Source organism: Pseudophryne corroboree, chromosome 3, assembly GCF_028390025.1.
Source record: "Pseudophryne corroboree isolate aPseCor3 chromosome 3, aPseCor3.hap2, whole genome shotgun sequence".
Lineage (NCBI taxonomy): Eukaryota > Metazoa > Chordata > Amphibia > Anura > Myobatrachidae > Pseudophryne > Pseudophryne corroboree.
Genome location: NC_086446.1, coordinates 805,164,583 through 805,191,359, shown reverse-complemented (window position 1 = coordinate 805,191,359; position 26,777 = coordinate 805,164,583). Strand labels below are relative to the sequence as shown.

General features: G+C 40.6%; 1 protein-coding gene across 1 annotated transcript in view; it reads right to left on the bottom strand.

Moving 5' to 3' along the window:
- LOC135056919 (pancreatic triacylglycerol lipase-like) overlaps positions 1-26,138 on the bottom strand; it is a 224,254-nt gene extending 198,116 nt beyond the window's left edge. The window contains exons 1-2 of the mRNA XM_063962696.1: positions 26,007-26,138; positions 22,586-22,694 (exon numbers count right to left, since the gene is read on the bottom strand). Coding sequence (XP_063818766.1) covers positions 22,586-22,694; positions 26,007-26,009 — 112 coding nt within the window. The 5' untranslated portion in view covers positions 26,010-26,138. The remainder of the gene's footprint in view (positions 1-22,585; positions 22,695-26,006) is intronic.
- Positions 26,139-26,777: the final 639 nt, after the last annotated feature.

The window sequence follows — 26,777 nt, the reverse complement described above, 5'->3', positions numbered from 1 at the left end:
GAGGAGGAAAGGGATCTAGGAGTCACTATCTAAGGTGACATAAAGGATAAATATAGTATTAATGGCACTATACTGGAAACTACTGAGGAGGAAAGGGATCTAGGAGGCACTACTTCAGGTGACATAAAGGATAAATATGGTATTAAAGGCACTATACTGGAAACTACTGAGGAGGAAAGGGATCTAGGAGTCACTATTTCAGGTGACATAAAGGATAAATATAGTATTAATGGCACTATACTGGAAACTACTGAGGAGGAAAGGGATCTAGGAGTCACTATTTCAGGTGACATAAAGGATAAATATAGTATTAATGGCACTATACTGGGAACTACTTAGGAGGAAAGGGATCTAGGAGTCACTATTTCAGGTGACATAAAGGCTAAATATAGTATTAATGGCACTATACTGGGTACTACTGAGGAGGAAAGGGATCTAGGAGTCACTATTTCAGGTGACATAAAGGATAAATATAGTATTAATGGCACTATACTGGGAACTACTTAGGAGGAAAGGGATCTAGGAGTCACTATTTCAGGTGACATAAAGGCTAAATATAGTATTAATGGCACTATACTGGGTACTACTGAGGAGGAAAGGGATCTAGGAATCACTATTTCAGGTGACATAAAGGATAAATATAGTATTAATGGTTGCATACTGGAAACTACTGAGGAGGAAAGGGATCTAGGAGTCACTATTTCAGGTGACATAAAGTCTAAATATAGTATTAATGGCACTATACTGGGTACTACTGAGGAGGAGAGGGATCTAGGAATCACTATTTCAGGTGACATAAAGGATAAATATAGTATTAATGGTTCCATACTGGAAACTACTGAGGAGGAAAGGGATCTAGAAGTCACTATTTCAGGTGACATAAAGGATAAATATAGTATTAATGGCACTATACTGGGAACAACTGAGGAGGAAAGGGATCTAGGAGTCACTATTTCAGGTGACATAAAGGATAAATATAGTATTAATGGCACTATACTGGATACTACTGAGGAGGAAAGGGATCTAGGAGTCACTATTTCAGGTGACATAAAGGATAAATATAGTATTAATGGCACTATACTGGAAACTACTGAGGAGGAAAGGGATCTAGGAGTCACTATTTCAGGTGACATAAAGGATAAATATAGTATAAATGGCACTATACTGGGAAATACTGAGGAGGAAAGGGATCTAGGAGTCACTATTACAGATGACATAAAGGATAAATATAGTATTAAATTATGGCACTATACTGGAAACTACTGAGGAGGAAAGGGATCTAGGAGTCACTATTTCAGGTGACATAAAGGATAAATACAGTATTAATGGCACTATACTGGGAACTACTGAGGAGGATAGGGATCTAGGAGTCACTATTTCAGGTGACATAAAGGATAAATATAGTATAATGTCACTATACTGGAAACTACTGAGGAGGAAAGGGATCTAGGAGTCACTATTTCAGGTGACATAAAGGATAAATACAGTATTAATGGCACTATAATGGGAACTTCTGAGGAGGATAGGGATCTAGGAGTCACTATTTCAGGTGACATAAAGGATAAATATAGTATAATGTCACTATACTGGAAACTACTGAGGAGGAAAGGGATCTAGGAGTCACTATTTCAGGTGACATTAAGGATAAATATAGTATTAATGGCACTATACTGGGAACTACCGAGGAGGAAAGGGATCTAGGAGTCACTATTTGAGGTGACATAAAGGATAAATATAGTATTAATGGCACTATACTGGAAAATACTGAGGAGGAAAGGGATCTAGAAGTCACTATTTCAGGTGACATAAAGGATAAATATAGTATAAATGGCACTATTCTGGAAAATACTGAGGAGTAAAGGGATCTAGGAGTCACTATTTCAGGTGACATAAAGGATAAATATAGTATTAATGGCACTATACTGGAAACTACTGAGGAGGAAAGGGATCTAGGAGTCACTATTTCAGGTGACATAAAGGATAAATATAGTATTAATGGCACTATACTGAAAACTACTGAGGAGGAAAGGGATCTAGGAGTCACTATTTCAGGTGACATAAAGGATAAATATAGTATAAATGGCACTATACTGGGAAATACTGAGGAGGAAAGGGATCTAGGAGTCACTATTACAGATGACATAAAGGATAAATATAGTATTAAATTATGGCACTATACAGGAAACTACTGAGGAGGAAAGGGATCTAGGAGTCACTATTTCAGGTGACATAAAGGATAAATACAGTATTAATGGCACTATACTGGAAACTACTGAGGAGGAAAGGGATCTAGGAGTCACTATTTCAGGTGACATAAAGGATAAATATAGTATAATGTCACTATACTGGAAACTACTGAGGAGGAAAGGGATCTAGGAGTCACTATTTCAGGTGACATAAAGGATAAATACAGTATTAATGGCACTATAATGGAAACTTCTGAGGAGGATAGGGATCTAGGAGTCACTATTTCAGGTGACATAAAGGATAAATATAGTATAATGTCACTATACTGGAAACTACTGAGGAGGAAAGGGATCTAGGAGTCACTATTTCAGGTGACATAAAGGATAAATATAGTATTAATGGCACTATACTGGGAACTACCGAGGAGGAAAGGGATCTAGGAGTCACTATTTCAGGTGACATAAAGGATAAATATAGTATTAATGGCACTATACTGGAAAATACTGAGGAGGAAAGGGATCTAGAAGTCACTATTTCAGGTGACATAAAGGATAAATATAGTATCAATGGCACTATTCTGGAAAATACTGAGGAGTAAAGGGATCTAGGAGTCACTATTTCAGGTGACATAAAGGATAAATATAGTATTAATGGCACTATACTGGAAACTACTGAGGAGGAAAGGGATCTAGTAGTCACTAGTTCAGGTGACATAAAGGATAAATATAGTATTAATGGCACTATACTGGAAACTACTGAGGGGGAAAGGGATCTAGGAGTCACTATTTCAGGTGACATAAAGGATAAATATAGTATTAATAGCACTATACTGGGAACTACTGAGGAGGAAAGGTATCTAGGGGTCACTATTTCAGGTGATATAAAGGATAAATATAGTATTAATGGCACTATACTGGAAACTACTGAGGAGGAAAGGGATCTAGGAGTCACTATCTCAGGTGACATAAAGGATAAATGTAGTATTAATGGCACTACACTGGAAACTACTGAGGAGGAAAGGGATCTAGGAGTCACTATTTCAGGTGACATAAAGGATAAATATAGTATAATGTCACTATACTGGAAACTACTGAGGAGGAAAGGGATCTAGGAGTCACTATTTCAGGTGACATAAAGGATAAATACAGTATTAATGGCACTATACTGGAAACTACTGAGGAGGAAAGGGATCTAGTAGTCACTATTTCAGGTGACATAAAGGATAAATATAGTATTAATGGCACTATACTGGAAACTACTGAGGGGGAAAGGGATCTAGGAGTCACTATTTCAGGTGAGATAAAGGATAAATGTAGTATTAATGGCACTATACTGGAAACTACTGAGGAGGAAAGGGATCTAGGAGTCACTATCTCAGGTGACATAAAGGATAAATGTAGTATTAATGGCACTACACTGGAAACTACTGAGGAGGAAAGGGATCTAGGAGTCACTATTTCAGGAGACATAAAGGATAAATATAGTATTAATGGCACTATACTGGAAACTACTGAGGAGGAAAGGGATCTAGGAGTCACTATTTCAGGTGACATAAAGGATAAATACAGTATTAATGGCACTATACTGGGAACTACTGAGGAGGAAAGGGATCTAGGAGTCACTATTTCAGGTGACATAAAGGATAAATATAGTATTAATGGCACTATACTGGGAACTACTGAGGAGGATAGGAATCTAGGAGTCACTATTTCAAGTGACATAAAGGATAAATATAGTATTAATGGCACTATACTGGGAACTACTGAGGAGGAAAGGGATCTAGGAGTCACTATTTCAGGTGACATAAAGGATAAATATAGTATTAATGGCACTATACTGGAAACTACTGAGGAGGAAAGGGATCTAGAAGTCACTATTTCAGGTGACATAAAGGATAATATAGTATTAATCGCACTATACTGGGAACTACTGAGGAGGAAAGGGATCTAGGAGTCTCTATTTCAGGTGACATAAAGGATAAATCTAGTATTAATGGCACTATACTGGAAACTACTGAGAAGGAAAGGGATCTAGGAGTCACTATTTCAGGTGACATAAAGGATAAATATAGTATAATGGCGCTATACTGGAAACTGCTGAGGAGGAAAGGGATCTAGGAGTCACTATTTCAGGTGACAAAGGATAAATATAGTATTAATGGCACTATACTGGGAACTACTGAGGAGGAAAGGGATCTAGGAGTCACTATTTCAGGTGATATAAAGGATAAATATAGTATTAATGGCACTATACTGGAAACTACTGAGGAGGAAAGGGATCTAGGAGTCACTATTTCAGGTGACATAAAGGATAAATATAGTATTAATGGCACTATACTGGAAACTACTAAGGAGGAAAGGGATCTAGGAGTCACTATTTCAGGTGACATAAAGGATGAATATAGTATTAATGGCACTATACTGGAAACTACTGAGGAGGAAAGGAATCTAGGAGTCACTATTTCAGGTGAGATAAAGGATAAATATAGTATTAATGACACTATACTGGAAACTACTGAGGAGGAAAGGGATGTAGGAGTCACTATTTCAGGTGACATAAAGGATAAATATAGTATTAATGGCACTATACTGGAAACTACTGAGGAGGAAAGGGATCTAGGAGTCACTATTTCAGGTGACATAAAGGATAAATATAGTATTAATGGCACTATACTGGAAACTACAGAGGAGGAAAGGGATCTAGGAGTCACTATTTCAGGTGAGATAAAGGATAAATATAGTATTTATGGCACTTTACTGGAGACTACTGAGAAGGAAAGGGATATAGGAGTCACTATTTCAGGTGACATAAAGGATAAATATAGTATTAATGGCACTATACTGGGAACTACTGAGGAGGAAAGGGATCTAGGAGTCACTATTTCAGGTGACATAAAGGATAAATACAGTATTAATGGCACTATACTGGGGACTACTGAGGAGGAAAGGGATCTAGGAGTCACTATTTTAGGTGACATAAAGGATAAATATAGTATTAATGGCACTATACTGGAAACTGCTGAGGAGGAAAGGGATCTAGGAGTCACTATCTCAGGTGACATAAAGGATAAATATAGTATTAATGGCACTATACTGGAAACTACTGAGGAGGAAAGGGATCTAGGAGTCACTATCTAAGGTGACATAAAGGATAAATATAGTATTAATGGCACTATACTGGAAACTACTGAGGAGGAAAGGGATCTAGGAGGCACTACTTCAGGTGACATAAAGGATAAATATGGTATTAAAGGCACTATACTGGAAACTACTGAGGAGGAAAGGGATCTAGGAGTCACTATTTCAGGTGACATAAAGGATAAATATAGTATTAATCGCACTATACTGGAAACTACTGAGGAGGAAAGGGATCTAGGAGTCACTATTTCAGGTGACATAAAGGATAAATATAGTATTAATGGCATTATACTGGGAACTACTTAGGAGGAAAGGGATCTAGGAGTCACTATTTCAGGTGACATAAAGGCTAAATATAGTAGTAATGGCACTATACTGGGTACTACTGAGGAGGAAAGGGATCTAGGAGTCACTATCTCAGGTGACATAAAGGATAAATATAGTATTAATGGCACTATACTGGAAACTACTGAGGAGGAAAGGGATCTAGGAGTCACTATCTAAGGTGACATAAAGGATAAATATAGTATAATGTCACTATACTGGAAACTACTGAGGAGGAAAGGGATCTAGGAGTCACTATTTCAGGTGACATAAAGGATAAATACAGTATTAATGGCACTATACTGGAAACTACTGCGGAGGAAAGGGATCTAGTAGTCACTATTTCAGGTGACATAAAGGATAAATATAGTATTAATGGCACTATACTCGAAACTACTGAGGGGGAAAGGGATCTAGGAGTCACTATTTCAGGTGACATAAAGGATAAATGTAGTATTAATGGCACTATACTGGAAACTACTGAGGAGGAAAGGGATCTAGGAGTCACTATCTCAGGTGACATAAAGGATAAATGTAGTATTAATGGCACTACACTGGAAACTACTGAGGAGGAAAGGGATCTAGGAGTCACTATTTCAGGAGACATAAAGGATAAATATAGTATTAATGGCACTATACTGGAAACTACTGAGGAGGAAAGGGATCTAGGAGTCACTATTTCAGGTGACATAAAGGATAAATACAGTATTAATGGCACTATACTAGGAACTACTGAGGAGGAAAGGGATCTAGGAGTCACTATTTCAGGTGACATAAAGGATAAATATAGTATTAATGGCACTATACTGGGAACTATTGAGGAGGATAGGAATCTAGGAGTCACTATTTCAAGTGACATAAAGGATAAATATAGTATTAATGGCACTATACTGGGAACTACTGAGGAGGAAAGGGATCTAGGAGTCACTATTTCAGGTGACATAAAGGATAAATATAGTATTAATGGCACTATACTGGAAACTACTGAGGAGGAAAGGGATCTAGAAGTCACTATTTCAGGTGACATAAAGGATAATATAGTATTAATGGCACTATACTGGGAACTACTGAGGAGGAAAGGGATCTAGGAGTCTCTATTTCAGGTGACATAAAGGATAAATCTAGTATTAATGGCACTATACTGGAAACTACTGAGAAGGAAAGGGATCTAGGAGTCACTATTTCAGGTGACATAAAGGATAAATATAGTATAATGGCGCTATACTGGAAACTGCTGAGGAGGAAAGGGATCTAGGAGTCACTATTTCAGGTGACAAAGGATAAATATAGTATTAATGGCACTATACTGGGAACTACTGAGGAGGAAAGGGATCTAGGAGTCACTATTTCAGGTGACATAAAGGATAAATATAGTATTAATGGCACTATACTGGAAACTACTGAGGAGGAAAGGGATCTAGGAGTCACTATTTCAGGTGACATAAAGGATAAATATAGTATTAATGGCACTATACTGGAAACTACTGAGGAGGAAAGGGATCTAGGAGTCACTATTTCAGGTGACATAAAGGATGAATATAGTATTAATGGCACTATACTGGAAACTACTGAGGAGGAAAGGAATCTAGGAGTCACTATTTCAGGTGAGATAAAGGATAAATATAGTATTAATGACACTATACTGGAAACTACTGAGGAGGAAAGGGATGTAGGAGTCACTATTTCAGGTGACATAAAGGATAAATATAGTATTAATGGCACTATACTGGAAACTACTGAGGAGGAAAGGGATCTAGGAGTCACTATTTCAGGTGACATAAAGGATAAATATAGTATTAATGGCACTATACTGGAAACTACTGAGGAGGAAAGGGATCTAGGAGTCACTATTTCAGGTGAGATAAAGGATAAATATAGTATTTATGGCACTTTACTGGAGACTACTGAGGAGGAAAGGGATATAGGAGTCACTATTTCAGGTGACATAAAGGATAAATATAGTATTAATGGCACTATACTGGGAACTACTGAGGAGGAAAGGGATCTAGGAGTCACTATTTCAGGTCACATAAAGGATAAATACAGTATTAATGGCACTATACTGGGGACTACTGAGGAGGAAAGGGATCTAGGAGTCACTATTTCAGGTGACATAAAGGATAAATATAGTATTAATGGCACTATACTGGAAACTGCTGAGGAGGAAAGGGATCTAGGAGTCACTATCTCAGGTGACATAAAGGATAAATATAGTATTAATGGCACTATACTGGAAACTATTGAGGAGGAAAGGGATCTAGGAGTCACTATCTAAGGTGACATAAAGGATAAATATAGTATTAATGGCACTATACTGGAAACTACTGAGGAGGAAAGGGATCTAGGAGGCACTACTTCAGGTGACATAAAGGATAAATATGGTATTAAAGGCACTATACTGGAAACTACTGAGGAGGAAAGGGATCTAGGAGTCACTATTTCAGGTGACAAAAAGGATAAATATAGTATTAATGGCACTATACTGGAAACTACTGAGGAGGAAAGGGATCTAGGAGTCACTATTTCAGGTGACATAAAGGATAAATATAGTATTAATGGCACTATACTGGGAACTACTTAGGAGGAAAGGGATCTAGGAGTCACTATTTCAGGTGACATAAAGGCTAAATATAGTATTAATGGCACTATACTGGGTACTACTGAGGAGGAAAGGGATCTAGGAGTCACTATCTCAGGTGACATAAAGGATAAATATAGTATTAATGGCACTATACTGGAAACTACTGAGGAGGAAAGGGATCTAGGAGTCACTATCTAAGGTGACATAAAGGATAAATATAGTATAATGTCACTATACTGGAAACTACTGAGGAGGAAAGGGATCTAGGAGTCACTATTTCAGGTGACATAAAGGATAAATACAGTATTAATGGCACTATACTGGAAACTACTGAGGAGGAAAGGGATCTAGTAGTCACTATTTCAGGTGACATAAAGGATAAATATAGTATTAATGGCACTATACTGGAAACTACTGAGGGGGAAAGGGATCTAGGAGTCACTATTTCAGGTGACATAAAGGATAAATGTAGTATTAATGGCACTATACTGGAAACTACTGAGGAGGAAAGGGATCTAGGAGTCACTATCTCAGGTGACATAAAGGATAAATGTAGTATTAATGGCACTACACTGGAAACTACTGAGGAGGAAAGGGATCAAGGAGTCACTATTTCAGGAGACATAAAGGATAAATATAGTATTAATGGCACTATACTGGAAACTACTGAGGAGGAAAGGGATCTAGGAGTCACTATTTCAGGTGACATAAAGGATAAATACAGTATTAATGGCACTATACTGGGAACTACTGAGGAGGAAAGGGATCTAGGAGTCACTATTTCAGGTGACATAAAGGTAAAATATAGTATTAATGGCACTATACTGGGAACTACTGAGGAGGATAGGAATCTAGGAGTCACTATTTCAAGTGACATAAAGGATAAATATAGTATTAATGGCACTATACTGGGAACTACTGAGGAGGAAAGGGATCTAGGAGTCACTATTTCAGGTGACATAAAGGATAAATATAGTATTAATGGCACTATACTGGAAACTACTGAGGAGGAAAGGGATCTAGAAGTCACTATTTCAGGTGACATAAAGGATAATATAGTATTAATGGCACTATACTGGGAACTACTGAGGAGGAAAGGGATCTAGGAGTCTCTATTTCAGGTGACATAAAGGATAAATCTAGTATTAATGGCACTATACTGGAGACTACTGAGGAGGAAAGGGATCTAGGAGTCACTATTTCAGGTGACATAAAGGATAAATATAGTATAATGGCGCTATACTGGAAACTGCTGAGGAGGAAAGGGATCTAGGAGTCACTATTTCAGGTGACAAAGGATAAATATAGTATTAATGGCACTATACTGGGAACTACTAAGGAGGAAAGGGATCTAGGAGTCACTATTTCAGGTGACATAAAGGATAAATATAGTATTAATGGCACTATACTGAAAACTACTGAGGAGGAAAGGGATCTAGGAGTCACTATTTCAGGTGACATAAAGGATAAATATAGTATTAATGGCACTATACTGGAAACTACTGAGGAGGAAAGGGATCTAGGAGTCACTATTTCAGGTGACATAAAGGATGAATATAGTATTAATGGCACTATACTGGAAACTACTGAGGAGGAAAGGAATCTAGGAGTCACTATTTCAGGTGAGATAAAGGATAAATATAGTATTAATGACACTATACTGGAAACTACTGAGGAGGAAAGGGATGTAGGAGTCACTATTTTAGGTGACATAAAGGATAAATATAGTATTAATGGCACTATACTGGAAACTACTGAGGAGGAAAGGGATCTAGGAGTCACTATTTCAGGTGACATAAAGGATAAATATAGTATTAATGGCACTATACTGGAAACTACTGAGGAGGAAAGGGATCTAGGAGTCACTATTTCAGGTGAGATAAAGGATAAATATAGTATTTATGGCACTTTACTGGAGACTACTGAGGAGGAGAGGGATATAGGAGTCACTATTTCAGGTGACATAAAGGATAAATATAGTATTAATGGCACTATACTGGGAACTACTGAGGAGGAAAGGGATCTAGGAGTCACTATTTCAGGTGACATAAAGGATAAATACAGTATTAATGGCACTATACTGGGGACTACTGAGGAGGAAAGGGATCTAGGAGTCACTATTTCAGGTGACATAAAGGATAAATATAGTATTAATGGCACTATACTGGAAACTGCTGAGGAGGAAAGGGATCTAGGAGTCACTATCTCAGGTGACATAAAGGATAAATATAGTATTAATGGCACTATACTGGAAACTACTGAGGAGGAAAGGGATCTAGGAGTCACTATCTAAGGTGACATAAAGGATAAATATAGTATTAATGGCACTATACTGGAAACTACTGAGGAGGAAAGGGATCTAGGAGGCACTACTTCAGGTGACATAAAGGATAAATATGGTATTAATGGCACTATACTGGGAACTACTTAGGAGGAAAGGGATCTAGGAGTCACTATTTCAGGTGACATAAAGGCTAAATATAGTATTAATGGCACTATACTGGGTACTACTGAGGAGGAAAGGGATCTAGGAGTCACTATTTCAGGTGACATAAAGGATAAATATAGTATTAATGGCACTATACTGGGAACTACTTAGGAGGAAAGGGATCTAGGAGTCACTATTTCAGGTGACATAAAGGCTAAATATAGTATTAATGGCACTATACTGGGTACTACTGAGGAGGAAAGGGATCTAGGAATCACTATTTCAGGTGACATAAAGGATAAATATAGTATTAATGGTTGCATACTGGAAACTACTGAGGAGGAAAGGGATCTAGGAGTCACTATTTCTGGTGACATAAAGTCTAAATATAGTATTAATGGCACTATACTGGGTACTACTGAGGAGGAAAGGGATCTAGGAATCACTATTTCAGGTGACATAAAGGATAAATATAGTATTAATGGTTCCATACTGGAAACTACTGAGGAGGAAAGGGATCTAGAAGTCACTATTTCAGGTGACATAAAGGATAAATATAGTATTAATGGCACTATACTGGGAACAACTGAGGAGGAAAGGGATCTAGGAGTCACTATTTCAGGTGAAATAAAGGATAAATATAGTATTAATGGCACTATACTGGATACTACTGAGGAGGAACGGGATCTAGGAGTCACTATTTCAGGTGACATAAAGGATAAATATAGTATAAATGGCACTATACTGGGAAATACTGAGGAGGAAAGGGATCTAGGAGTCACTATTACAGATGACATAAAGGATAAATATAGTATTAAATTATGGCACTATACTGGAAACTACTGAGGAGGAAAGGGATCTAGGAGTCACTATTTCAGGTAACATAAAGGATAAATACAGTATTAATGGCACTATACTGGGAACTACTGAGGAGGATAGGGATCTAGGAGTCACTATTTCAGGTGACATAAAGGATAAATATAGTATAATGTCACTATACTGGAAACTACTGAGGAGGAAAGGGATCTAGGAGTCACTATTTCAGGTGACATAAAGGATAAATACAGTATTAATGGCACTATAATGGGAACTTCTGAGGAGGATAGGGATCTAGGAGTCACTATTTCAGGTGACATAAAGGATAAATATAGTATAATGTCACTATACTGGAAACTACTGAGGAGGAAAGGGATCTAGGAGTCACTATTTCAGGTGACATAAAGGATAAATATAGTATTAATGGCACTATACTGGGAACTACCGAGGAGGAAAGGGATCTAGGAGTCACTATTTCAGGTGACATAAAGGATAAATATAGTATTAATGGCACTATACTGGAAAATACTGAGGAGGAAAGGGATCTAGAAGTCACTATTTCAGGTGACATAAAGGATAAATATAGTATAAATGGCACTATTCTGGAAAATACTGAGGAGTAAAGGGATCTAGGAGTCACTATTTCAGGTGACATAAAGGATAAATATAGTATTAATGGCAATATACTGGAAACTACTGAGGAGGAAACGGATCTAGTAGTCACTATTTCAGGTGACATAAAGGATAAATATAGTATTAATGGCACTATACTGGAAACTACTGAGGGGGAAAGGGATCTAGGAGTCACTATTTCAGGTGACATAAAGGATAAATATAGTATTAATAGCACTATACTGGGAACTACTGAGGAGGAAAGGTATCTAGGGGTCACTATTTCAGGTGATATAAAGGATAAATATAGTATTAATGGCACTATACTGGAAACTACTGAGGAGGAAAGGGATCTAGGAGTCACTATCTCAGGTGACATAAAGGATAAATGTAGTATTAATGGCACTACACTGGAAACTACTGAGGAGGAAAGGGATCTAGGAGTCACTATTTCAGGAGACATAAAGGATAAATATAGTATTAATGGCACTATACTGGAAACTACTGAGGAGGAAAGGGATCTAGGAGTCACTATTTCAGGTGACATAAAGGATAAATACAGTATTAATGGCACTATACTGGGAACTACTGAGGAGGAAAGGGATCTAGGAGTCACTATTTCAGGTGACATAAAGGATAAATATAGTATTAATGGCACTATACTGGGAACAACTGAGGAGGATAGGAATCTAGGAGTCACTATTTCAAGTGACATAAAGGATAAATATAGTATTAATGGCACTATACTGGAAACTACTGAGGAGAAAAGGGATCTAGGAGTCACTATTTCAGGTTACATTAAGGATAAATATAGTATTAATGTACTATACTGGAAACTACTGAGGAGGAAAGGGATCTAGGAGTCACTATTTCAGGTGACATAAAGGATAAATATAGTATTAATGGCACTATACTGGAAACTACTGAGGAGAAAAGGGATCTAGGAGTCACTATTTCAGGTTACATTAAGGATAAATATAGTATTAATGTCACTATACTGGAAACTACTGAGGAGGAAAGGGATCTAGGAGTCACTATTTCAGGTGACATAAAGGATAAATACAGTATTAATGGCACTATACTGGGAACTACTGAGGAGGATAGGGATCTAGGAGTCACTATTTCAGGTGCATAAAGGATAAATATAGTATAATGTCACTATACTGGAAACTACTGAGGAGGAAAGGGATCTAGGAGTCACTATTTCAGGTGACATAAAGGATAAATATAGTATTAATGGCACTATACTGGAAAATACTGAGGAGGAAAGGGATCTAGAAGTCACTATTTCAGGTGACATAAAGGATAAATATAGTATAAATGGCACTATACTGGAAAATACTGAGGAGGAAAGGGATCTAGGAGTCACTATTTCAGGTGACATAAAGGATAAATATAGTATTAATGGCACTATACTGGAAACTACTGAGGAGGAAAGGGATCTAGTAGTCACTATTTCATGAGACATAAAGGATAAATATAGTATTAATGGCACTATACTGGAAACTACTGAGGAGGAAAGGGATCTAGGAGTCACTATTTCAGGTGACATAAAGGATAAATACAGTATTAATGGCACTATACTGGGAACTACTGAGGAGGATAGGAATCTAGGAGTCACTATTTCAAGTGACATAAAGGATAAATATAGTATTAATGGCACTATACTGGAAACTACTAAGGAGAAAAGGGATTTAGGAGTCACTATTTCAGGTTACATTAAGGATAAATATAGTATTAATGTACTATACTGGAAACTACTGAGGAGGAAAAGGATCTAGGAGTCACTATTTCAGGTGACATAAAGGATAAATATAGTATTAATGGCACTATACTGGAAACTACTGAGGAGGAAAGGGTTCTAGGAATCACTATTTCAGGTGACATAAAGGATAAATATAGTATTAATGGCACTATACTGGAAACTACTGAGGAGGAAAGGGATCTAGGAGTCACTATTTCAGGTGACATAAAGGATAAATATAGTATTAAATTATGGCACTATACTGGAAACTACTGAGGGGGAAAGGGATCTAGGAGTCACTATTTCAGGTGATATAAAGGATAAATACAGTATTAATGGCACTATACTGGGAATTACTGAGGAGGAAAGGGATCTAGGAGTCACTATTTCAGGTGACATAAAGGATAAATACAGTATTAATGGCACTATACTGGGAACTACTGAGGAGGATAGGGATCTAGGAGTCACTATTTCAGGTGACATAAAGGATAAATATAGTATTAATGGCACTATACTGGAAACTACTGAGGAGGAAAGGGATCTAGGAATCACTATTTCAGGTGACAAAGGATAAATAAAGTATTAATGGCACAATACTGGAAACTACTGAGGAGGAAAGGGATCTAGGAGTCACTATGTCAGGTGACATAAAGGATAAATATAGTATTAAATTATGGCACTATACTGGAAACTACTGAGCAGGAAAGGGATCTAGGAATTACTATTTCAGGTGACATAAAGGATAAATATAGTATTAATGGCACTATATTGGGAACTACGGAGGAGGAAAGGGATCTAGGAGTCACTATTTCAGGTGACATAAAGGATAAATATAGTATTAATGGCACTATACTGGGAGCTACTGAGGAGGAAATGGATCTAGGAGTCACTATCTCAGGTGACATAAAGGATAAATGTAGTATTAATGGCACTATACTGGAAACTACTGAGGAGGAAAGGGATCTAGGAGTCACTATTTCAGTTGACATAAAGGATAAATACAGTATTATTGGCACTATACTGGGAACTACTTAGGAGGAAAGGGATCTAGGAGTCACTATTTCAGGTGACATTAAGGATAAATATAGTATTAATGTACTATACTGGAAACTACTGAGGAGGAAAGGGATCTAGGAGTCACTATTTCAGGTGACATAAAGGATAAATATAGTATTAATGGCACTATACTGGAAACTACTGAGGAGGAAAGGGATCTAGGATTCACTATTTCAGGTGACATAAAGGATAAATATAGTATTAATGGCACTATACTGGAAACTACTGAGGGGGAAAGGGATCTAGGAGTCACTATTTCAGGTGATATAAAGGATAAATATAGTATTAATGGCACTATACTGGAAACTACTGAGGAGGAAAGGGATCTAGGAATCACTATTTCAGGTGACATAAAGGATAAATATAGTATTAATGGCACTTAAATGGAAACTACTGAGGAGGAAAGGGATCTAGGAGTGACTATCTCAGGTGACATAATGGATAAATATAGTATTAATGGTACTATACTGGGAACTACTGAGGATGAAAGGGATCTAGGAGTCACTATTTCAGGTGACATAAAGGATAAATATAGTATTAATGGCACTATACTGGAAACTACTGAGGGGGAAAGGGATCTAGGAGTCACTATTTCAGGTGATATAAAGGATAAATATAGTATTAATGGCACTATACTGGAAACTACTGAGGAGGAAAGGGATCTAGGAGTCACTATTTCAGGAGACATAAAGGATAAATATAGTATTAATGGCACTATACTGGAAACTACTGAGGAGGAAAGGGATCTAGGAGTCACTATTTCAGGTGACATAAAGGATAAATATAGTATTAATGTACTATACTGGAAACTACTGAGGAGGAAAGGGATCTAGGAGTCACTATTTCAGGTGACATAAAGGATACATATAGTATTAATGTACTATACTGGAAACTACTGAGGAGGAAAGGGATCTAGGAGTCACTATTTCAAGTGACATAAAGGATACATATAGTATTAATGGCACTTTACTGGAAACTACTGAGGAAGAAAGGGATCTAGGAATCACTATTTCAGGTGACAAAGGATAAATATAGTATTAATGGCACTATACTGGAAACTACTGAGGAGGAAAGGGATCTAGGAATCACTATTTCAGGTGACATAAAGGATAAATATAGTATTAATGGCACTATACTGGAAACTACTGAGGAGGAAAGGGATCTAGGAATCACTATTTCAGGTGACATAAAGGATAAATATAGTATTAATGGCACTATACTGGAAACTACTGAAGAGGAAAGTGATCTAGGATTCACTATTTCAGGTGACATAAAGGATAAATATAGTATTAATGGCACTATACTGGGAGCTACTGAGGAGGAAAGGGATCTAGGAGTCACTATCTCAGGTGACATAAAGGATAAATGTAGTATTAATGGCACTGTACTGGAAACTACTGAGGATGAAAGGGATCTAGGAGTCACTATTTCAGGTGACATAAAGGATAAATGTAGTATTAATGGCACTATACTGGGAACTACTGAGGAGGAAAGGGATCTAGGAGTCACTATTTCTGGTGACATTAAGTATAATTATAGTATTAATGTACTATACTGGAAACTACTGAGGAGGAAAGGGATCTAGGAGTCACTATTTCAGGTGACATAAAGGATAAATATAGTATTAATGGCACTATACTGGGAACTACTGAGGAGGAAAGGGATCTAGGAGTCACTATTTCAGGTGACATTAAGAATAAATATAGTATTAATGTACTATACTGGAAACTACTGAGGAGGAAAGGGATCTAGGAGTCACTATTTCAGGTGACATAAAGGATAAATCTAGTATTAATGGCACTATACTGGAAACTACTGAGGAGGAAAGGGATCTAGGAGTCACTATTTCAGGTGACATAAAGGATAAATATTGTATTAATGGCACTATACTGGAAACTACTGAGGAGGAAAGGGATCTAGCATTCACTATTTCAGGTGACATAAAGGATAAATATAGTATTAATGGCACTATACTGGGAACTACTGAGGAGGAAAGGGATCTAGGAGTCACTACCTCAGGTGACATAAAGGATAAATATAGTATTAATGGCACTATACTGGAAACTACTGAGGAGGAAAGGGATCTAGGAGTCACTATTTCAGGTGACATAAAGGATAAATATAGTATTAATGGCACTATACTGGGAGCTACTGAGGAGGAAAGGGATCTAGGAGTAACTATCTCAGGTGACATAAAGGATAAATGTAGTATTAATGGCACTATACTGGAAACTACTGAGGAGGAAAGGGATCTAGGAGTCACTATTTCAGGTTACATAAAGGATAAATATAGTATTAATGGCACTATACTGGAAACTACTGAGGAGGAAAGGGATCTAGGAATCACTATTTCAGGTGACATAAAGGATAAATATAGTATTAATGGCACTATACTGGACACTACTGAGGAGGAAAGGGATCTAGGAGTCACTATCTCAGGTGACATAAAGGCAGGTAAGCAATGTAACACAGCAATGAGGAAGGCTAGTCAGATGCTTGGCTGCATAGGGAGTGGAATCAGCAGCAGAAAGAAAGAAGTAATAATGCCACTGTATAGGTCATTAGTACGGCCTCATCTAGAATACTGTATGTAGTTCTGGAGGCCATGTCTTCAAAAGGACATTAATACATTAGAGACTGTACAAAGGAGGGCAACTAAAATGGTGCATGGCCTACATCACAAAACTTACCCGGAAAGACTAAGAAATCTCAACATGTATAGTATGGAGCAGAGAAGGGAAAGGGGGGACATGATAGAAACTGTCACATATATCAAGGGTTTTAACAAAGTCCAGGAGGGAAACATTCTCCAAATGAAGAGAAACAATAGGACACGAGGACATGCACTGAGGCTGGAGGGGGGAGGTTCAGTGGAAATTTGATGAAAAATTACTTCACAGAAAGGGTAGTGGACAAGTGGAATAGGCTCCCATCAGAGGTGGTAGAGGCTGAGACAGTAGAGGATAGACGTAAGCATGCATGGGATAGACGTAAGCATCTCCTTACACAGAAATAAATATCAAATAAGGTTTGAGGATATGGTAAAAAGGGGCAGACTAGATGGGCCAAGTGGTTCTTATCTGCAGTCATGTTCTATGTTTCTATCCACACTAGTAGAAATACTGTATATAAATATTATTGTTCCACCGTCACCCAGGATATACAATACTATAGAGATTCTCTATTCTGGGATCTTAGTCTTTCTGAAGAGTGCACCCTATAATAATATATATCAGGGAAAGGAAAGTGTGGGGCACATTAGCGACTGTGGCATATATTAAAATATAACTTTTATTAAGTTTATTAAAAGTGAATTATTAACCTTATCGTGTTGTGTATTTATTTTGTTGTAAATACATTATAATGTTGTCTATTAAAATATGTGTTAATTGACCTTCAAGATACAAATATCTACCTACGTATGGCTCTTGTGGTGTGGTGTATATTGCAGCAGGCCCTCTGATATATTATTCTCACGGTAATCTAAATTATACCAATTCATTTGGTGATCACCACTTTCAAAAACCTGGGGCCTCAGTTATAGGTATAAATTATCACAGTTACGTGGTTTGTTGTAAGTTTCCTCGCTAGACGTTAATCGTCTGCAGATCCGCTCTGTCAGTCCCTCCATTGGTTACCGGTATTCTACCGTATTCCATATAAGATACTGTTACTTACATACAAGGCCATTAACCAAACTGCACCAACGTACATCACTTCTCTCATCTCATAATATCTCCCAACCCGACCTCTCCGCTCTACACAAGATCTACGTCTCTCATCCACACCTATTACTCGCTCCCATGCACGATTGCAGGACTTTCTTCTGGCTGCACCCACTCTGTGGAATGCCCTCCCATGCACAATAAGACTTACCTCTAGTCTCCAAACCTTCGAGCCTTCCCTGAAAACTCCCCTCTTCAGACAGCTTATCACATCCCAGAACCGCCCACATAATCTCCATAAGCTTTCCTATCCGTTTACACCCTCTCTGTACAGTCCACACATATCTTCACATATTTTCTTTCTTCACTCTCCCTTCCTCCTGACCAGGGCTTAAAGTGGTCCCGCAGAGGTGGTGGAACTCACTCTGGCACCTACCACACCCCACACCAACCCCACTCACATGGGGTGTAATTCAGACCTAATTGCTGATGTGCGTTTTCACCCTTCGGGCGATCAGGTACAAGCTGTGCATGCGTATGCACCATGATGAGAATGCACAGCTCAGCGAAGAGTTTGTGTGATGGATCCATTCGCACTGGCGATCGCAAAGAGATTGACTGGAAGAGGGCGTTTGTGGGTGTCAACTGACCATTTTCTGGGAGTGTTTGGAAAAACACAGGCGTCTCCAAGCGTTTGCAGGGCGGGTGTCTGACATCAATTCCAGTCCCGGATAGGCTGATGTGATGGCAGCGGCTGAGTAAGTCCTGGGCTGCGCAGAGACTGCACAATATCAGTTTGTACAGCTCTGCTAAACACACTTGCAAAGCGAAAATACCCTCCCCTTGTAGGCGGTGACTATCTGATCGCAACAGTGCAAAAATCGCCTGCTAGCGATCAGGTCTGAAGCAGCGTCAGGGCCAGTGCTACTGTTTTTGGCACCCCCCTGCAAACTATAAATTAGTGCCCTAATTCCCATACTTTAAAAAGGGATTTCACAAAGAAGCAGCGTGGTCACACAACAGTTCAAGTTACACCACACAGTAGCACAATATTATTCACATTACACTGCTAGCAGTGATTCATATTACACAACATAGTAATACCCCTTATTCAGGTTATGCCACTCAGTAGTTCCCTTTATTCACATTGTGCTACACAATGGTACTCTTTATACATGTTATGCCACACAGTGGTGACCCTTATATTCTACTCCCACAGCAGTAGTGCCCCTTACACATAATGGCCACAGCTGTAATGGCTTTACACATAATGACCACATATAGTGCCGCTTATATGCAAAATGCCCATAGTAGTAGTGTCACTTATATACAGAATGACTACAGTAGTGCCCCTTACACATAATGACCATAGAAGTGCTGCTTATACACATAATGCCCACAGTAGTGCTCATTATGCACATCTCTGCCTCTGTCACTCCAGCAGCTCCATGTCCTGTATCCCTCCAGCAGCTTTCCCACCTCTCATGTCCCTCCAGCCCACTCTCATCTTGTCTTCAAAATGCACACAGCCTTCTCCTCTTCATGGCTCTTCTTCACTTCAGCAGGGGTGACAGCATGACATCACATACGGCATGCCAGAAAAAGGGAGCCACTGGGACCTGAGGAGGGGATGAATGCTGTCCAGCAGACACAGCGTGTGTGAGTACCATGAGGGGTGGGCTGTAGATGGAGGAGGAACATGGAGCCACCAGGACCTGAGGAAGGGGGAGGTGGCTGCAGCTCGTCAGTACCACCATTATCTATAGACGTAGGTGATGAGGTAGGCTTTTCTGTTGGAATTACTGTGCAAGGCAATGAAGGAGGTGGAACTAGTTCCCCCTACTATTAAAGGTGATGGAACCCAGTTCCACCTCGTTCCCTCCCACTTTAACCCTTTAACCCCTGCTCCTGACCCTGGTTCATCATTGCTGTGATGTGATATCATTAAGCTCACCTAAAACCTTTGCAATCTGTTTGACAACTATGCAATAGATTGGCATGGATACACAAGGATAGGTGCTATTTCCCTGTAGAGTGTAAACTTGCGAGCAGGGCCCTCCTACCTCAATGACTGTTTGTTTTTACCCAGTTTTGTCTTCTAATTATGTCCGGTTGTAAAGTGCAATGGAATTTGCTGCGCTATATAAGAAACGGTTAATAAATAGATGAACTAATAAATTGTTGTGGCCTCCCTGATTAATCCTAAATTCTCTTTATGACTGCGTTATAGACCTTTAATTTACAGCATGACTATAACAGCTTACAGAGGGCCTGATTCAGAGATAAACGTAGAAATACCGCATCACGCAAATCTCTGATTATCGGGAATCAGCATCTGCACAAGTTCCGTTCTGCATGTGCACAAAATGGACATCGCAATGTCGCTCGTAATTTTCCTGCCCCACTTCCTGAGTGAAAGGCAGCGGCGCTGAGGGCTGGGTAAGGAAGGGGGGGGGGGGGTGACCTGCTTTCCTGTATACGAGGGCGCTGCCCCCGTCTTCTGGGATGGGAGAGCAAACGGTCTTTGTGTCAGACTTCCTGGCCTCATAGATCCCCCTTCCATTGGTCAGCTGTGTAAACGGAGGCTTACTGATAGGCGCAATGTTGGATCCCAGCTTTCGACATCGGCCACAGCGCTGACATTGCAGCTACATTCAAGAGACGTCTGTTCTACCGAGATGTCTCCTGAATGTGCCTCCTTCAAATCAGATGGAAATTCAAAGCCACTGCAAGTAGCATTTCATTTTCATCCATCTCTGTCTGAATCAGGCCCAAAGTCTGTGTGTAGTGGAATTTTATTCTAGAGGTTTTCATTGGTTCATTACAAATGTATCACAAACATTAAATCTCTCATTAGACATATCCAGAATCCTGCCAAAGCCGCCATAGATCATCACTGTCACAAATGTTTCATTTATTAGAAAAGGAGAGTTACAGTATGGTAGACTTTACAGATGGAGTCTCCGTTATCTTTGCTGTTTCTCCGCCTAAATGGAGGTTTAGTCACACCTAGGCGATAGCTTAGGTTGCTGAGTTTATGCACGGACAGGCGAGTTGAGGCACGACTACATACTCAGCATGCAATACACATCTCCACCACTGGGTGGCTAATGCTCCACTAATCCAGTACTTTAGAGTGAATAGCGGTGGATTGATGTACAGTGCAAGCTCTGGCAAATGGTCAGTGATGACTGTAATGTTAATGTACTGTATACTGTACACACAGACCAATGGCTAGACTGAGAATCAATATATATATATATATATATATAAAATAGTTTATACGGACGCAAACGAACGTGTTAAAACTCTTACTGTATCCATTGCCATGTTACTGTATGTGAGCGTAGACAAAGCAAACAGACCCAACTAATGTAGTTTATTGACGTAAAAGTATGTACCGTGTTCTGCAATATGAGCGTCCAAGTCCTGTAACGTAATCGCTACGGGATTTGGACGCTCATATATCACTAACATCAATAGACCATACCTGTAACACGTTCATTTGCGTCTGTGTACACTACTATTTTTAGGTGTTGATTTCGGGACTTGGATGCTCACATATTCCTAACGTCAATGGACTATACTGTGGATTTATCACGTTAGTTTGCATCTAAATACTGTACTACTGTATTTGCATCTGTACACTGTAATATACTGTATGACATACTGTAGCATATTGTAGCGTAATGAGACGCACCAGTAAAGTAGTTCTTACGCTGTAGTTCAGTATTGTATTTTAATGGAGACCACACACATGCGCAATGGTGATTTTAATAAGCGACATCTGGTGGATGATTGCAGGTATTACACTTAAAGGTAACGCCAAATGCTCTGTGTGCCTCCCTACGACTAGGAAAGCTTCGTATGCCTGATCGCGAAAGCTTTAACTGTTTAGTGCCTAACTGTCATTCACCACTTACAACCCTGATGTTCCTCGTCGAACCTATGAACCCTGATGAAGAAACAATGTTATACATTTAGCAAGGGTGTCTTTATGCTCAAATACTGAAATTATTCCCCAATAAAACCTACCAAATATCACCGGCACACCCGGCCTTCTCTTTCCAGCTTCCCCGACGGCATGAGCTCCCAGGCTGTGCCCGATGAGGATTGTATTGTTCAGGGGGCAGCTCAAGTTAGTCTAAAGAGATAGAACATTAAAATGGGAATGGTCAGTGTCTTACAGGTGAGGGGAGCAGCAGCAAAAGGTAAGCTGGCAAAGAAAGGGCGTCCAGAATCAGAGCCAGCTATCGGCCATGGTACTTTCATAGGGCGGGAGAGGGGGCAGCAGGTCGCCCCCAGGTGCCTTTGTCATCATGGTTTCAGCTGCTCTAACAATTCACGCCATTTGTATTCCACCCAGAAGGGTGAGGCCGCAGCCCCCGGTAGGGTGTTATCAGTGAAGCCCTTATTGTGACGGAGAGTACAGTCAACTACTGCACCTGTGTGCCACAGCTCTGCTGATCTTACCAGCCAAGAGAACAACCAGAACAGGACCAGCCACCAATACCGCCACGAGGGAGAGAGGGAGAGTATAGCCAACTACTGCACCTGTGTGCCACTGCTACGCTGATCTTACCAGCCAAGAGAACAACCAAAACAGGCACAGCCACCAATATAGCCAGGAAGGAGAGAGGGAGAGGCACAGCCGCCAATACAGCCACGAGGGAGAGAAGGAGTCACAGCTATCAATATTGCTAGGAGGGAGAGAGGGAGAGGCACAGCCACCAATATAGCCATGAGGGAGAGGCACAGCCACTAATATAGCCACAAGGGAGAGAGGGAGAGGCACAGCCACAAATACAGCCATGAGGGAGAGAGGGAGAGTCACAGCCACCAATATATCCATGAGGGAGAGAGGGAGAGGCACAGCCACCAATATAGCCATGAGGGAGAAAGGGAGAGGCACAGCCACCAATATAGCCGCGAGGGAGAGAGGGAGAGGCACAGCCACCAATATAGCCATGAGGGAGAGAGGGAGAGGCACACCACCAATATAGTAACGAGGGAGAGAGGGAGAGTCACAGCCACCAATATAGCCACAAGGGAGAGAGGGAGAGGCACAGCCACCAATACAGCCATGAGGGAGAGAGGGAGAATCATAGCCACCAATATAGCCAGGAGGGAGAGAGGGAGAGGCACAGCCACCAATACAGCCACGAGGGAGAAAGGGAGTCACAGCTACCAATATAGCCAGGAGGGAGAGAGGGAGAGGCACAGCCACCAATATAGCCATGAGGGAGAGAGGGAGAGGCACAGCCACCAATATAGCCACGAGGGAGAGAGGGAGAGAGGGAGAGGCACAGCCACCAATATAGCCACGAGGGAGAGGGAGAGGCACAGCCACCAATATAGCCATGAGGGAGAGAGGGAGAGGCACAGCCACCAATATAGCCATGAGGGAGAGAGGAAGAGGCACAGCCACCAATATAGCCACAAGGGAGAGAGGGAGAGGCACAGCCACCAATATAGCCGCGAGGGAGGGTCAGCATGAGGGAGGCCCCAATTCAGTACACAGCACGTTCAATACCCTCTCTGCACAGTCCACCTCTACAGAGACACCTGATTGGTCTACACAGCCTGTCAGCCTTCCATCACCATTAATCACATTGTTAAATGTCCCTCGCAGCCTGAGGGTGTAAACCCCTTCAGGCTTAAGACAGGGGGTTTAGCCGACCCCCGGAGAGTTAGTCGTTGCCGACACCCCTGAAGGGTTAGGGTTAGAGTAGGGGTAAGGGAGAGGGGTAAAATACTTACCCCCTCTGATGTCAGGATGTCACTGTCAGGATGCCGTGGTTGGTCATGTGACCAACGGCATCCTGACGGTCGGCATTTCATACCCAGCGGACCTTGGGCAAACCGCACACAATGGCGGCCGGATGTGTGTCAACGCTTCCCTTAAGAGAAGAGAGATTTTCCATGAGGGGTCTACAAACAATCAAAGCATCAGTTGTGATGCTTTGAAAGTCTGTATCCAAAAGATGTTAAACGTTAGCCACTTTGTTACATCACAATCAATGTGGTATTTCACTTGCCAGGCATAAAAGCAATTAGTAAGCATGCAGAGTTATTGTTGTTCTCCGAACCTAACCAATCAGAGCAGCTTTCACCCAGCCTAACCAATCAGAGCAGCTTTCACCCAGCCTAACCAATTAGAGCAGCTTTCACCCAGCCTAACCAGAGCAGCTTTCACCCAGCCTAACCAATCAGAGCAGCTTTCACCCAGCCTAACCAGAGTGAGGCCGCTCTGTATTAGATAGGTGTGGAAAGGAGACTAACCTGTCTTACCAGGATTTCTTCATTATTATTATTAATAATAATAATAATTATTATTATTACTATTATCATTATTATTATTATTACTATTATCATTATTATTATTATTATTATTATTACTATTATCATTATTATTATTATTATTATTATTATTATCACTGCAGATCTCAGTGCTCATGGGCCCTCATTCCGAGTTGTTCGCTTGCTGCCGTTTTTTTCTCAGCGCAGCGATCAGGTGGAAAATGCGCATGCGCATGGTACGCAGCACGCATGCGCTAAGTAATTTAACACAAAACTTAGTCGTTTTACTGAAGCTCGAGCAATGTTTTTCAGTCGCTCGAGTGTTCGTTGTTTGACAGGAAGTGGGTGTTTCTGGGCGGCAACTCAGCGTTTTCCGGGAGTGTGCTAAAAAACGCAGGCGTGCCAGGGAAAAACGCAGAAGTGGCTGGAGAAACGGGGGAGTGGCTGGCCGAACGCAGGGCGTGTTTGTGACGTCAAACCAGGAACTAAACTGACTGCAGTGAGCGCAAGTTAGGAGTAGGTCTGGAGCTACTCAGAAACTGCATGAAATTTATTTATAGCAATTCTGCTAATCTTTCGTTAGCAATTCTGCTAAGCTAAGATACACTCCCAGAGGGCGGCGGCCTAGCGTGTGCAATGCTGCTAAAAGCAGCTAGCGAGCGAACAACTTGGAATGAGGGCCATGGTCAGTAGCAGCAGCACAAATCTTTGCTCCCGGTGTGAAGCATCTGCAGCAGATTCACCTTCTAACAGGCATACTGTACCTGCGGCCAGAGATAGACTGGGGCTGCCAGGGGGCGTGGCCTCGCGGCACACCTGGTCTCTCTGCATGCCCGCCGAGTAGTGCACCAGGAGGTGACGCTGCTAGGCCAGCTCTCTGGGTGGCTGGAATTGGCTCCTCTGGCATTTGCCGGTAGTGACAGATGGCCAGTCCGGCCCTGCCTGCGGCCACATCTACCTGATCTGCACTTACGCTAACACACCCTTGTAGATGACGCTTCTGCCTGCACTCCTCTTCCCTCCCCTCGCCAGGGATCATCTGACATATATACATGTTTCTGCTGGGAATGAGCTGTCAGCTCTGGCCGCACGGTCCCTCTAATGTGTATATATGATCTTTATGTCCAGTATACAAACACATCACCTGTGTACATACCATGGTAACGTTAATAAAATGTGCAATCTCTGCCCCAACGACTTGGACATTGTTTGCCGCCTTCGTATAGAGAGCATAGGATCCCCCGCTCCAGTCCACGCAGATGCAGTTCACGTCGTACCGCTGTAAAATGACCTGCAAATAGACAAGATGATTATTTCCTCAAAGCTTTGCTGGTCAGATAATACAGCCAATAGGCCAATCAGCTCCCCACTGCCATGTTACAGGCAGTGTTGTAAAAGGACAGTTAGGAGCTGATTGGCTGGTAGTTTATCTCTGTCCATTTTATCTCTGTGTGATAAATCTCCCCCATAACAATGCAGACTCACCAAACCGGCAAAGAGGAGAGGGGGAATACCTGTGTTCACTGCTTCTGTGCCTGTGCTCCTGTGTCTACTGCTCCTGTGTCTGTGTTCCTGTGTCTGTGCTCCTGTGTTCACTGCTCCTGTGTCTGTGCTCCTGTGTCTGTGCTCCTGTGTCCACTACTCCTGAGTCTGTGCTCCTGTGTCTGTGCTCCTGTGTTCACTGCTTCTGTGCCTGTGCTCCTGTGTCTACTGCTCCTGTGTCTGTGCTCCTGTGTCTACTGCTCCTGTGTCTGTGCTCCTGTGTCTACTGCTCCTGTGTCTGTGCTCCTGTGTCCACTACTCCTGAGTCTGTGCTCCTGTGTCTGTGCTCCTGTGTTCACTGCTTCTGTGCCTGTGCTCCTGTGTCTACTGCTCCTGTGTCTGTGCTCCTGTGTCTACTGCTCCTGTGTCTGTGCTCCTGTGTCTA